General features: G+C 46.7%; 1 protein-coding gene across 2 annotated transcripts in view; it reads right to left on the bottom strand.

Annotated features, from left to right (window-relative positions):
* Nucleotides 1-16,003, bottom strand: part of cdkal1 (CDK5 regulatory subunit associated protein 1-like 1) — a 1,217,472-nt gene that overhangs the window by 503,251 nt on the left and 698,218 nt on the right. For both annotated transcript variants that reach the window (XM_070880626.1, XM_070880627.1), the window contains exon 9: nucleotides 10,942-11,108. In XM_070880626.1, the coding sequence (XP_070736727.1) occupies nucleotides 10,942-11,108 (167 nt within the window). The remainder of the gene's footprint in view (nucleotides 1-10,941; nucleotides 11,109-16,003) is intronic.

A 16,003-nucleotide genomic window follows, 5' to 3' on the forward strand; every position in this document is an offset into this window, starting at 1 on the left:
GCGTGAGACTAATCATTCCACTCATCCTGCCCCCTCCTGTGCTGCTAACCATTTGACTGATCTGTTGTATTTTGCAGAAGAAGATGATAATCCTGAACATTCTGAAGATTAACAAGATCATCCAGATGCGTCCGCTCCAGACCAAGGCGGGTGGGGGGAGGAGGGGTCCATGGATCTGTGTTCATGGGAGAATGCTGATCGTGATCTGGAGCAGTCCATGGTACAGGGCATCACTTTGCCAGAGACCTCCATGAGCTCTGCCACAACATTCCTTGGTTTCACACCTTCCGAGGTTGCGGGTCCCAGTGGCGGTGGTGGAATACAGGTTGGAAAACCCAGCGCCCCACCGTCCCAGCCTGCGCCTTGCACTGGAAGAGTGCCGCTATGCAGACCCACGGCGAGGGGAAGGAGAAGCCGATCAATCTCTCCTGAGATGCAGCCTTCATCAGATGTACATCAGGTTATATCATTGGGTGAGGAGACCAATGCCCTTACCCGATCACTCGTGGCCGCCGTCAGTGGGGTGCATGATGAGGTTGCGACACTGTCGGGAGAAATATCAGCACTGAGACGGGAACTGAGGGTGGGCATGTCAGAGGGAGTGCAAATGATGGCAGAGGTCATGAGGGAGCTAGCTGCTGCAATAAGGGCACCCAGGCCTGACAATCAAATGCCACTCCCACTGCAATCCCCACACCAGCCTCTGTTGAGACCCAAGCCAGGCCCCCAGACCCCTCCCTCCCACCCCACCACTGCCCCTATGAGGAAGTGCACATTCCCCAATATGTGGGTGAGAGATGGATGCGGCCTTTCTTTGTTGTTGTTGTTGTTGTTGTTGAAGTGCATTGTAAACTTTCCAATAAAAGATTTTTTGCATTAAAACTGAATCATGTTCCATTATCACCACACAACATTTAGGAACAACTGTCAAAGAAAAATATCCCTCACCCCTACAGTCATGCGTGCCACCCCTAGCCCAAAACTAAAAAAAAACCTAACTAACTGACTTACACTGGAGCAAGGTAAATAGGGAAATTTGCGATTTTTACATGACTCCAAAAAAAGCTACTTGCTCCAAAAAAAGCAAGGCAACTCCTGGGGAAATTTGAGCCCATAGACTGGGATAGTAATAGTGTAAAGGGCAGAGAGGAGGAATAATTTCTGAAGTGTGTTCAGAAGATCTTTCTTGATCAGTATGTTTCTGGCCCAACAAGGAAGGAGGCATTGTTGGATCTGGATCTGGGGAATGAACAAGTGGAGCAAGTGTCAGCAGGGAAACATTTAGGGAACAGTGACTATAGTATCATACGGTTTAGATTCGCTATCAAAGGACAGAGAGCAATCTAGAGTAAAATACTTAATTGGAAGAATGCCAAATTCAGTGGGTTGCGAATGGATCTAGCCTGTGTAAATTAGAATCAAAGATTGGCAGGCAAAACTGTAATCGAACAATGGGCTGCCTTTAAAGAGGAGATGGTTTGTATACAGTCGAGGTACATTCCCACGAGGGGGAAAGGTAAAGCAACCAAAGTCAGAGCTCCCTGGATGACGAAAGAAATAAAGAGCAAGATAAAACACAAAAACAGATGTCAGGTTGAGAATACAAGTGAGAATCAGGCTGAATATAGAAAGTTCAGAGGGGAAGTGAAAAAGAAAATAGGAGGGGCATAGAGAGGATATGAGAATAGATTGGCAGCTATCATAAAAGGGAATTCAAAACTATTCTATAGGCATATAAATAGTAACAGGTAGTGAGATGGGGTGGGGCCGATTAGGGACAAAAAAGGAGACCTACGCATGGAGGCAGAAGGCATGGCTGAGGTACTAAATGAGTACTTTGTATCTGTCTTCACCAAGGAAGAAGATACTACCAAAGTCACAGTGAAAGAGGTACTGGAGATACTAGTTGGGATAAAAACTGATACAGTACTAGAAAGGCTAGCTGTACATAAAGTAGGTAAGTCACCAAGATCGTATGGGATGCACCCTAGGATGCTGAGGAAAGTTAAAGTGGAAATTGCGGAGGTACTGATCATAATCTTCCATTCCTTCTGAGATACAGGAGTGGTGCCAGAGCACTGGAGAATTTCAAATGTTACATCCTTGTTCAAAAAATGATACAAGGAAAAACCCTGCAACTACAGGCCAGTTTAACGATAGTCAGGGACAAGATTAAAAATCACTTAAACAAGTGTGAGATTAATTAAGGAAAGCCAGCACGAATTTGTTAAAGTTTTTTGATGAGGTAACAGAGAGGGTTGATAAGGGCAATGCAGTTGATGTGGTGTACATGGACCGGGTTCAAACAGGGCTGCGTCATCGCTCCAACTCTCTTTTCAATCTTCCTCGTCGCCATGCTCCACCTCACAATCAACAAGCTCCCCGCTGGAGTGGAACTAAACTACAGAACCAGTGGGTAGCTGTTTTACCTACAGCACCTCCAGGTCAGGTCCTCGATCACCCAAACCTCTGCCGTTGAATTGCAGTACGTGGAGGAAGCCTGCGTCTGCGCACATTCTGAAGCTGAACTCCAGGATATATTCGATGTATTCACCGAGGCATATGAAAGCATGGGCCTTACGCTTAACATCCGTAAGACAAAGGTCCTCTACCAGTCTGTCCTCGCCGCACAGCTGCCCTCCAGTCATCAAGATTCACGGCGCGGCACTCGACAAAGTGGACCACTTCTCATACCTCAGGAGCCTCTTGTCAACAAAGGCAGACATTGATGCGGAGATTCAACATCGCCTCCAGTGTGCCAGTGCAGCCTTCGGCCGCCTGAGGAAAAGAGTGTTCGAGGACCAGGCCCTCAAACCTACCACCAAGGTCATGGTCTACAGGGCTGTAGTAATACCCACCCTCCTGTATGGACCAGAGGCATGGACGATGGACAGAAGACACATCAAGTCGCTGGAGATATATCACCAACAATGTCTCCGCAAGATCCTGCAAATCTCCTGAGAGGACAGATGCACCAACATCAGTGTCCTCGCCCAGGCTAACATCCCCAGCATTGAAGCACTAACCACACTAGATCAGCTTTGCTGGGCAGGCCACTTAGTTAGCATGCCAGACAAGAGACTCCCTAAACAATTGCTCTACGCGGAGCTCCTTCATGGCAAACGAGCCAAAGGTGGGCAGTGGAAATATTACAAGGACACCTTCAAAGCCTCCCTGGCAAAGTGCAACATCACCACCGACACCTGGGAGACCTTGGCCGAAGACCGCCCAAGGTGGAGAAAGTGCATCCGGGAGCGTGAAAAGGTCAAACGCAGGCAGCGGAAGGAGCACGCGGCAAATCAGCCCCACCCACCCCTTCCCCCAACGAATATCTGTCCCACCTGTGACAGGGTCTGTGGTTCTCGTGTTGGACTGTTCAGCCACCAAAGAATTCATTTTAGGAGCGGAATCAAGTCTTCCTCGATTCCGAGGGACTGCCTATGATGATGGACTTCCAAAAGGTGATAAAGTGCCACATAATAGGCTTGCTAGCAAAGTTGAAGCCCATGGAATAAAAGGGGCAGTGGCAGCATGGATACGATATTGGCTAAGTGACAGAAAACAGAGAGTCGTGGTGAACGGCTATTTTTCAGACTGGAGGAAGGTATACAGTGGTGCTCTCCAGGGGTTGGTACTTGGACCACTGCTTATCTTAATATATATTAATGACTTGGACTTGGGTATACAGGGCACAATTTCAAAATTTGCATGTGACACAAAACTTGGAAGTATAGTGAACAGTGAGGAGGATAGTGACAGACTTCAAGAAGACATAGACAGGCTGGTGAAATGGGCGGATACGTGGCAGATGAAATTTAACGCAGAAAAGTGCAATGTGATACATTTCAATAGGATAAATGAGGAGAGGCAATAAAAACTAAAGGGTACAATCCTAAAGGGAATGCATGAACAGAGAGACCTGGAGCAATGGGCCAAGTTTCGACCGACCCGTAGAACAGCGCACCTCCGAGAGGTCCGCCAACTTTCTGGAATGAAAAGCGCGCCTAATATTTACCTCGGTATTCTCCACCATGATCAGGCCTTCTTTGAACTCGGCACAGCGCAACAGAAGGAATGGGGGGTCGGAGCCACAGCCCTGCGCTGAAGAGAGTGCCGGCAGCTGCGCGCGTGCGCATAGCTCCTGGCCCTCCCTGCGCGTCCTGTCTCCGGGCGACCCTATCCCTGGCCAAAGGGACGACCCGATATTCGCAGCCCCTATCCGGGGCCGAGTAGTCTGCCACACAGGCCGGCCGCTGCCTTCCCGCGCTCCCTGAACAGTTCCCATGGCAACATGGCAGTATGGAGCGTGTACACACGGAGATTTAGGCCACTTTGTTTGCAGTGCTAAGGAAATAATGTTGGCAGTCTATATAATATACTCCAGTACATAAACTTAATTACTTTGAGCATGCATATATGACATATTGACCTAGCACTCGTTTCAGGAGGCAGGACCCTTTGTTCTTGGATTAGCAGCCCTGCCAGAACTTACCCCTTTGATGTCTATGTATCTCAAATAGTATCAGCATTTTACACAATGACTAAGTATGCTGCAGTAGGTGAGGTAGGAACTTTTTATTTTTTATTTATTGATTGATTGATTGATTGATTGATCATTTATTATTGATGATGGTTCTTTATTTTTTAAAGTGAAGTGTTTAATGCTTTGGAAAATCCCCGAACTTCCCTTCCCCCCCAATCTCTGGCTACCTGCGCCTAATTTCTAAAGTGTACGCAAGGTTTTTCTGAGCGTACAAAATTCGACACTGTCTCCGTTCTAAGTTAGTTTGGAGTAACTTTTCGCTGCATAAACTTGCAAAACAGGCGTAAGTTGCTGGTAATGCCCCCTTTTGAAAAAAAAACTGAACGAAAACTAAACTAAACTAACTCACTTGAATTGGAGCAAACTAAACCAAAAAAATTGGGGCAACTCCAGCTGAAACTTGGGTGTGTGTACAAATCGTTGAAGGTGGCAGGGCAGGATGAGAATGCAGTTAAGAAAAGCATATGGGATCCTGGGCTTTATAAATAGAGGCAGAGGGCTAGAAATTCGACAGGTTTGCGACCATTTTTCCGCCAGGACGAAGCGTTATTTTTTTGGCGCTAAACGAGTCGCACAACATTTCGCGCCCGGGCAGAAATTTCGGTACTGGTTTTGCACCGGCGCTAAAAGTTATGGCCCACCCAATTTTTAAAGCGTTTTTATGACTTCAATCGGCGTGCAATGCTGTGCTATCGCCACGGGTGGTAAATGCGCCGATATCACCCTCCCGGAATTCCACCCGGAAAAAACAGTCGGACCCGGCGGCGCCATCTTGAAAACGGAGCACAAGTTCAGTGCATCAAAGGATTTGGAGAAGGTTGTGTTTTAAACAGTGAAGTTTTATATGAGCTTATAGTTTGTTTTAAAGGACATTTTTTAAAAAAGAGGGCTATACTATGTCAGCCATTATTCCTGGCTGCTTTTTGTACGCAGCGTCATGCTGGAAGAAGGCTTATTCAAGAGCATTTTGAGCGTAATCTAAGAGCTCGCAGATGTATGGGGAGGAGGCCTTTCCCCAGACGAGTTTACAGGGAGCAGCGCTCATTCCTGCAGCTCTCTGAGGGACAGTGCATTAGAAGGCTGCGCTTCCGAAAAAAGGTGGTCACAGAGATATGCCAGCTCATAAAGGCAGACCGGCAGCCTACCAGCAGCAACAGGACTGCACTGCCTGTTGAGTTGAAGATGACTGCAGCACTTGCCTTCTCCGGCTCCTTTTAGGCATCAGCAAGGGACATCTGCTCCATCTCTCTCAGTACGCTACCCATTCGCCAGGTGACTCATCATTATCACAGGCGGTCCCTTGTATTGAGGATGACTTGCTTCCACACCGAAAAGGGATAAGTTCACAGGTGTTACAATGAAGGACCTAATATTCCAGGTCCCGAACTGCATCTTGAAGGGTGGAAGATGCCTGTACATGAATTTTTTTTAAACGTGTGGTGACCGTTGCACAACAGCCACCACACGGGCTTGACAGAGCTTGGTCTTGATCCAGTGGCAGGGATTAACCCAGACGACTGGAGACCAGCTCTGTTGCACGGACCTAATGCGTACATATATTGCAGTGTGGGCTGGCCCGTGCTGCCCTTGGGCTCTTGCTTCTTCTGGGGTCCGAACTCACGCCTCTCCTGGGCCCCATCACATCCCTCTACAAACTCTTTCCGTTCCTTCGCCCCGACCTCGCCGCTCCTGCTGTAGCTGGCCGCAATGCAATCAGCCATCGCCTGGTGACTACCGCACTGCACGCACACAGGATGGACTTCATAAAGTTCCCAATGATTAAGGAGGCACAGAATAAAAGGGCTATAGGTTTTGGACGAATTGCTGGCTTCCCCCAAAGTTCAGAGCGCCACTGACTGTACGCACATCGCCCTGCAAGCGCCTTTCCTCAATCCAGAGGCTTACTGAAACCGAAAGGGATTCCACTCCCTGAACGTACAGATCGTCTGCGACCATACTCAACGCAGAATGGCAGTCAATGCCCAATATCTAGGGAGCATCCATGATGTTTTCATCTTGAACTAGAGCACCGTCTCAGCCTTGTTCCAGCATCTACCACAAGGCCAAGGCCGATGCTGGGGGACTTTGGCAGAAAAAAAATCAAAGAGCAAGTTATTATTTAAATGGAGAAAGATTGCAAAGTGTCGCAGTACAGTGGGACCTGGGGGTACTTGTGCATGAAACACAAAAGGATAGTATGCAGGTACAGCAAGTGATCAGGAAGGCCAATGGTATCTTGGCCTTTATTGCAAAGGGGGTGGAGTTTAAGAGAGAGGAAGTCTTGCTACAGCTATATAAGGTATTGGTGAGGCCACACCTGGAATACTGCGTGCAATTTTGGTTTCCATATTTACGAAAGGATATACTTGCTTTGGAGGCAGTTCAGAGAAACATAGAAACATAGAAAATAGGTGCAGGAGTAGGCCATTCGGCCCTTCTAGCCTGCACCGCCATTCAATGAGTTCATGGCTGAACATTCAACTTCAGTACCCCATTCCTGCTTTCTCGCCATACCCCTTGATCCCCCTAGTAGTAAGGACCTCATCTAACTCCTTTTTGAATATATTTAGTGAATTGGCCTCAACAACTTTCTGTGGTAGAGAATTCCACAGGTTCACCACTCTCTGGGTGAAGAAGTTCCTCCGCATCTCGGTCCTAAATGGCTTACCCCTTATCCTTAGACTGTGACCTCTGGTTCTGGACTTCCCCAACATTGGGAACATTCTTCCTGCATCTAACCTGTCTAACCCCGTCAGAATTTTAAATGTTTCTATGAGGTCCCCTCTCATTCTTCTGAACTCCAGTGAATACAAGCCCAGTTGATCCAGTCTTTCTTGATAGGTCAGTCCCGCCATCCCGGGAATCAGTCTGGTGAACCTTCGCTGCACTCCCTCAATAGCAAGAATGTCCTTCCTCAGGTTAGGAGACCAAAACTGTACACAATACTCCAGGTGTGGCCTCACCAATGCCCTGTACAACTGTAGCAACACCTCCCTGCCCCTGTACTCAAATCCCCTTGCTATGAAGGCCAACATGCCATTTGCTTTCTTAACCGCCTGCTGCACCTGCATGCCAACCTTCAATGACTGATGTACCATGACACCCAGGTCTCTTTGCACCTCCCCTTTTCCTAATCTGTCACCATTCAGATAATAGTCTGTCTCTCTGTTTTTACCACCAAAGTGGATAACCTCACATTTATCCACATTATACTTCATCTGCCATGCATTTGCCCACTCACCTAACCTATCCAAGTCGCTCTGCAGCCTCACAGCATCCTCCTCGCAGCTCACACTGCCACCCAACTTAGTGTCATCCGCAAATTTGGAGATACTACATTTAATCCCCTCATCTAAATCATTAATGTACAGTGTAAACAGCTGGGGCCCCAGCACAGAACCTTGCGGTACCCCACTAGTCACTGCCTGCCATTCTGAAAAGTACCCATTTACTCCTACTCTTTGCTTCCTGTCTGACAACCAGTTCTCAATCCATGTCAGTACACTACCCCCAATCCCATGTGCTCTAACTTTGCACATCAATCTCTTGTGTGGGACCTTGTCGAACGCCTTCTGAAAGTCCAAATATACCACATCAACTGGTTCTCCCTTATCCACTCTACTGGAAACATCCTCAAAAAATTCCAGAAGATTTGTCAAGCATGATTTCCCTTTCACAAATCCATGCTGACTTGGACCTATCATGTCACCTCTTTCCAAATGCACTGCTATGACATCCTTAATAATTGATTCCATCATTTTACCCACTACCGATGTCAGGCTGACCGGTCTATAATTCCCTGTTTTCTCTCTCCCTCCTTTTTTAAAAAGTGGGGTTACATTGGCTACCCTCCACTCCATAGGAACTGATCCAGAGTCAATGGAATGTTGGAAAATGACTGTCAACGCATCCACTATTTCCAAGGTCACCTCCTTAAGTACTCTGGGATGCAGTCCATCAGGCCCTGGGGATTTATCGGCCTTCAATCCCATCAATTTCCCAAACACAATTTCCCGGCTAATAAGAATTTCCTTCAGTTCCTCCTCCTTACTAGACCCCCCGACCCCTTTTATAACCGGAAGGTTGTTCGTGTCCTCCTTCGTGAATACCGAACCAAAGTACTTGTTCAATTGGTCCGCCATTTCTTTGTTCCCCGTTATGACTTCCCCTGATTCTGACTGCAGCGGACCTACGTTTGTCTTTACTAACCTTTTTCTCTCGGTTCAGTAGGTTGATTCCGGGGATGAGGGGGTTGACTTATGAGGAAAGGTTGAGTAGGTTGGGCCTCTACTCACTGGAGTTCAGAAGAATGAGAGGTGATCTTATCGAAACGTGTAAGATAATGAGGGGGCTTGACAAGGTGGATGCAGCAAGAATGTTTTCACTGATAGGGGAGACTAGAACTAGAGGGCATGATCTTAGAATATGGGGCCGCCCATTTAAAACAGAGATGAGGAGGAATTTCTTCTCTCAGAGTGTTGTAAATCTGTGGAATTTGCTGCCTCGGAGAGCTGTGCAAGCTGGGACATTGAATAAATTTAAGACAGAAATAGACAGTTTCTTAAGCGAAAAGGGGATAAGGGGTTATGGGGACGGGCGAGGAAGTGGAGCTGAGTCCATGATCAAATCAGCCATGATCTTATTGAATGGCGGAGCAGGCTCGAGGGGCCGTATGGCCAGCCCTGTTCCTATTTCTTATGTTCTTATAGACAAAGATTACGGCCTCGCCACCTGGCTCATGATTCCCCTCCAGAACCCTCAGACAGAAGCCAAGCATCGCTATAATGACAGCCATATAGCCACACGCAGCATCGTCGAAAAGACAATTGGAGTGCTCAGACAGCGTTTCCGATGACCACTGTGGAGGCTGCCTGCAATGCTCCCCTCAGCAGGTCCCTGAGTTCATTGTGGTGTGCTGCATGCTACACAACTTAGCCATCATGAGGGAACAGGATTTGCCAATGGGGACTGCAGGACCACCTCAGGAGAGAGGGAAGGAAGGGGTGGAGGAGGATGAGGACGAGGAGCCTGACGATGAACCCATGCCACCACCCCCACCACCACAGGGGAGGCCTCGTGGAGCTTTCACCACTTCAAAAGTCATGCCAGCAGCTCATAATTCAACACTTTGCTTGAAGAGTGGAAGATGAACGGCACATTTGGCCGTTGCCTGGCCACTCTATCCCATCATGTTGACTATTCCCTCTCTAAACCCTTGAACAATAATTACATTAAAATGGGGAGTTTTAAAAAACATTTTATCACACAGAGGATAGGCAGAATGTGGAATTGTTCACCACAAACCAGCAGAGTTCATGAATTATTTTAAAAGGGAATTAGATAGTTGCTTTGAAAAGTGAAATAAATGGTCTGGGAACTGGTAGGAAAGTGAAATTAGACAAGATGGTTTTGTGAAGGAAAACATCAGTACATACGTTATGGGCCAAATGGCCCATTTCTGTGTTGTAACATCTGATCATTCTAAAAGTAAAAAGCATTTAGAACTATCTCTGATATGTCAACAGGAAACTCAATTATGATAGACATTTTCCTCTGGTTTCTAATGTGTCTACAAAATGGCGCATCACGATTTATCACGATTTATTCAGTCTTTTGTAAAAAAAAAGCAAAATAAATACAATTCTTCTTTCTGACTCACATTAGCAACTAGAGAATACACGAGTATTTTTGCTTTACATGACAAAAAGAAAATCAATGCACAAACAATAATACGGATTTCATTACATGTAGCAATGGAAAATAATTAGCCTCAGTTTTTCTTTAAATACTCCTTTAAAAGAAAAGTTGCAGCCTTTGCTGGGGTGGGTTGAGTTTAATCAAGTTGAAAACAGAGTTCATGGCCTCTGTTAATAGGAATGTTAGCACAGGTTCAAGTCTGCTTCCTGTATATCAGCAGCATGAAAGAAATGTGACAAATCTGTGCAAACAAAAGGGCTCAGTTACTGAACTCAGGAAAGGCCAACCCTGAAATGGCTCATTCATACGGAGGACATGCTAGAAGAGGCTATCAGAAAGAAAGTCGACGAGAAATTGGGTACAAACTCTGGGGGAGAAAAAGGTTATAAAGGTTATAAAATGTAAGCAAGAAACCTTCTGCAAATAAAACAATGGTGGTTGTCACTCGTACAGAATTGAGAACAATTTAATCTGTCAGACTGCTGGCTCCAGGCTTCGAGTTTATCAGCCTTCTGCTACTTTTTATAGTTTGTAGACGTGTTATGCACTAATGTTGAACATGACAATACAGTCCACCATCGACTACATCACTCAACCTCAACGAGACTGTACAGTGCTTCATTATGTAAACAAAACAATGCATCAGATTTGCTTTCGGCCAGGTCAAAGGGTATTTTAAGGATATTAGCATCTTTCCTTACCTCCAGATGTTCTAAAATATATGGAGGGTTGGTCATACCAAGCCTCAGCATTGCTCCCTCAGGGATCACTTTCGCTAGTTTCCAAAGCAATGTTGGAAGATCTGTCCCGATGTCCCTTCCATAAGCCCCTGTATCTTCACTGGTCAGCCATATTTCACAGACACCCTCTGTTTGATGAAAAAAATTAAAAATTGTAAAACCTTCTACATTCATGATGTCCATGTTCCTCTACAAAATGCAGGGTTCAATGCCTGTTGGTATTTAGCTCCAGTTACTAACTTGTATCCTTTTAGTGTTCTTTATTTAATATCTATCACCAGGGTGCAGAACACACTAAGATGCATTGCCAATTTATAGGGGCCAAGTTTCGGCCTGAGTTGCTCCTGTTTTTTTGGAGCAACTGGTTGAGAATGGAGTATCTTAGAAATTGCAATTCTCTGCATTTAGTTTGCTCCAGTTCTAGTCAGTTAGAACAATTTCAGTTTGGAACAGATTTTTATTTTCAAAAGGGGGCGTGTCCGGCCACTTACGCCAGTTTTGAAAGTTTAGGCAGTGAAAACATACTCCAAACTAACTTAGAATGGAGTAAGTGTAGATTTTTGTACGCTCAGAAAAACCTTGTCTACACTTAGAAAATCAGGCGTAGGTTACAAATCAGGCGTCGGGAACGGAGGGGCTTTAAAGGGAAGTTTACAAACATTAAACTCTTCAGTTTTACAAATAAAGAGCCATCATCCATAATAAATGATAAATACATCAATACATCAATAAATCAACCAATAAATCAAAAAAAAATAAAAAAATGTAAAACATTTTTTTAAAATCAATTAAATAAAATATTTTCTACTTACCGACTGCAGCACCGGGAGTCCTCCAACAGCGTGCTGGGACGGCCCCCCCCCCCCCCAAGTGTGTCTCTATCTCTCTGTTTGTGTGTGTGTCTCTCACTTTCTGTCTGTCAGTGTCTGTGTTTCTGACAGCGAGGGGAGGGGGAGGGGGGGGGAGGTGGAGGAGGGGGAGGTGGAGGAGGGGAGGAGAGGGAGGGAGGGAAGGGAGAGAAAGGAGAGGGAGGCTGAATGGGCCGGGCCGGGCCCAAGACTAAGACTTCGGCCCAGCACCGAATTTACAGGTAGGTGGCGTCGGGTCCGGGGGAGGGGGAGGGGGAGGGAGCGGAGGTCGGGGTGGGGAGGGAGGGAGGGAGCAGAGGTCGGGAGCAGAGAGGGGGAAGGTCGGGAGCGGAGGTCGGGTCGGGGGTGGGGGGGGGGGGTCGGGAGCGGAGGTCGGGTCGGGGGGAGGTCAGGAGCAGGGGAGGTCGGCAGCTGAGGGGGTGGAGGTCGGGAGCGGAGGTTGGGTCGGGTCCGGGCGCGCGAGGCGAGCAGGGGTCGGGTCGGGAGGAAGCAGGAGCTGGGCGTGGGAGGCAGCCTTATCCACGCAGCCCCAGTGTGGTCATTTGGCCAGGGCTAGGGGATGCGTGATTTGGGCCCCTCCCACACAGTTCTGGATGCCTGGAGCTACTGCACATGCGCGCCCACTATAGTGCGCATGTGCAGAGGTCCCGGCACTGTTTTCAGCGCAAGGACCTGGCTCCGCCCCCCACAGCTCGTGCTGCACCGCGCCCAGCTCCAGAGGACCTGCAGGGAGCCGAAGAATAGGTAAGGTTTTTTTAAGGCGCACTTTGTGGCGCGAAAAACGGGCGTCCAGGTCGGGGCTGCGCCATTCTAGGCGAGGCCCGAAACTTGGGCCCATAGTGTGGCCTTGGGCAAAACCATTGGAACATAACTGAAGGTTCGAAGTGATGCAGAACATTGGACTGACTGATGATTAACTATTAAATCATTCAATTTATTTTCAAAATGTCAAATTTATAGAATTTTTAAACAGCTTACTTACAAAAATATAAGAATTTTTAAACTTTAGGAAGTATTTTGAAGTATAATCTTGCAACTATAAACACAGAAAAAAAAATAACTGAGAACCCATTCTCTCACACTATCTTGTTTATAGTCTAATGGGTCCAGTCATTTGTCCGTAAGTTAAAATTGACCTCCCTATAGTTAAAAAAGCAATTGCTCACAAAATATTACCCTAACTAGATTTAAACTAAACAGCGCATTTCTACGCATAAATTGTTACACTGTTTTACTGTTAGCATTACCCAATAAAACTTAACTCAAGAGCTGAAAACTTCCAACTACAATTTATTATTCAACACTTCACAACTGTTGCAAACAGCCAGCCATATCTTTTTTGACAAACATCATTATTTTTCCATCTGAACAGTGAATCATTTTCACCTTATTTGGGTGGGGGAATCATGATGGAAAATTCCTCTCATGTTATTAGGTGTTCTGTAAGGGAGGAGTGAGAATAGGGATGGAAACTGTACTCCTATGGAAAACAACGTTTAATTCTTGATGTGGACTAGGTGGGACTGGAAGCCCCCTGTTCAGCTGAGACTTTAAATTAAATCAAATGAAGAGGAAACAACTGTATCAGTAAATCATCAACAGGCAAGAGCTCTTCAACTTCCATGAGAATATTAACAAAAGAATTAATGGCCTAATACGGTAATTAGAACAAAAAGCACCAAGCTTCACTAAACAGGACACTAAACAATTAAGGAAGTACTTCAACAGAAATGAAAAAGTAAGGATTATATCATCACAGGTTCAACAATAACACTCACTCCCTATTGAGCCCAATAAATGACTGAGATGAATCTGGCAATCACAAAAATGTTTTCATAACTATCTTCTTTTTATAAAACTTAGCATCATATATTGTAATTGGGCAAGTTATATTGGGCCCAAGTTTCGAGCCACGCCTAGAACGGCGCAGTCCTGACCTGGACACCCGTTTTTCGCGCCACAAAGTGCGCCTAAAAAAACCCTCCAGATTCTCCAGCTCCCTGCAGGTCCTCTGGCCCTCGGCGTAGCTGAAAACAGTGCCGGGACCTCTGCACATGCGCGCTACAGTGGGCGCGCAAGTGCAGTAAGCTCCAGGCGCCCAAAACTGTGTGGGAGGGGCCCGAAGCACGCAGCCCCTAGCCCTGGCCGAATAGCCTCACTGGAGCTGCGTGAATAAGGCTCCTCCCATGGCCAGCTCCTGCTTCCTCCCGACCCAACTCCCGCTTCCGGACCCGACACCAACCAACTCCCGCTCCCCCCCCCGCCCATCGGACCCGACACCGACCCGACCCCCGCTCCCCCCCCCCCCGCCTCCGGACCCGACCCGACCCCCACTTCCCCCCCTCCCACCTCCGGACCCGACCTGACTCCCGCTCCCCCCCACCCCCCGGGACCCGACCCGACTCCCGCTCCCCCCCCTGGACTGGATCCGACCTGACCTCCCTCCCCCCGACCTGACCGCCCTCTCCCTCCCTCCCCCCCTCCCCCCGACCCGAACCAAACCTCGCTCCCTCCCACCACCCCCCCGACCCGACCCAACACCACCTAACTGTAAATCTGGTGCTGGGGACGGGCCCGGCCCGAAGTCTCGGGCCCTGCCCGTTCAGCCTCCCACCCCCCCCGCCCATCTCCTTCCCTCCTTCCCCCCCCAATCTCCTTTCCCCCCCATCTCCCCTTTATCCCCTTCTCCCCCCCTCCCCCTTCCCTCCCTCTGCTCCCCCCCTCTCTCCCTCTACCCCCCTCACTGTCAGAAACACAGACACTGACAGACAGAGAATGGGAGACACACACAGACAGACAGAGAGATAGAGACACTGACAGAGACACACTGGGGGGGGCATCCCAGCACGCTGTTGGAGGGCTCCCGGTGCTGCAGTTGGTAAGTAGAAATGTTTTATTTATTAATCTTTTTTTAAAATTATTTCTTATTAATTTTTTTTGATTGATTTATTGGTTGATTTATTGATGTATTTATCATTTATTATTGATGATGGCTCTTCATTTGTAAAAGTGTTTCATGTTTGTAAACTTCCCTTTTAAACCCCCCCCATTTCCTATGCCTGATTTGTAACCTGATTTTCTAAAGTGTAGACAAGGTTTTTTCGAGCGTACAAAAATCTTCACTTCCTCCATTCTAAGTTAGTTTGGAGTAAGTTTTCACTGACGAAACTTTGAAAACAGGCGTAAGTGGCCGGACACGCCCCCCTTTTGAAAAAAAAATTCTGTTCCAAAATGAAACTGTTCTAACTGACTAGAACTGGAGCAAACTAAATGACGAGAATTCCGATTTCTAAGATACTCCGTTCTACACCAGTTGCTCCTAAAAATCAGGAGCAAATCATGTGGAAACTTGGGGCCATAGTGAGAAGGAGCCAGAATAAGCAAATGCAGATTGCAGCATTAAAAGAAATATTGTTCTTGTGTTTGAAAATAACTATCAACTTTACTCCTTTTCTTTCTGTTCCTGTCATTTAGAACATATGTGTTTAAACAATGAGCACTGATAATTGGAGGCAGAGCCCAACAGTGTGAGGGAGCTAAACACCAAAAGCAACACAGTCATTCTTCCAAGGTGCTTCAGCAATCCAACATTTCATCAGGGGTATGTTAGTACATCTCTCTCACGCCACTGGAATCAATGATCCACTGAGCTATTTCCCTGACAAAGAGTTCAAAAATGAATCAGGGATAAAATCAGAGATGAGATTTGGGGAAAAAATTGGTTAAAAAAAAAAATCAGGGATTAAAATATAAAAGTGTCACAGAGATGGAAATTACACAGATACTTAACACATTACCTTAGCACCAACATACTGGCCATATTTTGTGGTTAAGTTCATTACACTTACACTTGCCCACAGACTTTCTTCAGGATTTTGCACTGGAACGTGCCTTGATTATAGAGCCAAAACAGCGGTAGCCTCGACAGGTGATCTGGGGCATGTGTGAACAGGGAAAACAACTGTGCATCTCCTCAACCAATCAGATTGAAGAAACTTTATTGAGGCATGCAGAGTCTGAACCAGGAAGTGCAGGTTAGAATAGTATAGTTAATTTAATATAAAGTCATGTACAAAAAGCAAAATAAAGGAGGGAAAGAAAGATGGGATTTAGATAATGAGATAAAAAGAAAACGTAAAAAAGAAATCATTTTT

The sequence above is a fragment of the Pristiophorus japonicus genome, chromosome 5 (genome assembly GCF_044704955.1).
Source record: "Pristiophorus japonicus isolate sPriJap1 chromosome 5, sPriJap1.hap1, whole genome shotgun sequence".
Taxonomy (NCBI): Eukaryota; Metazoa; Chordata; class Chondrichthyes; family Pristiophoridae; genus Pristiophorus; species Pristiophorus japonicus.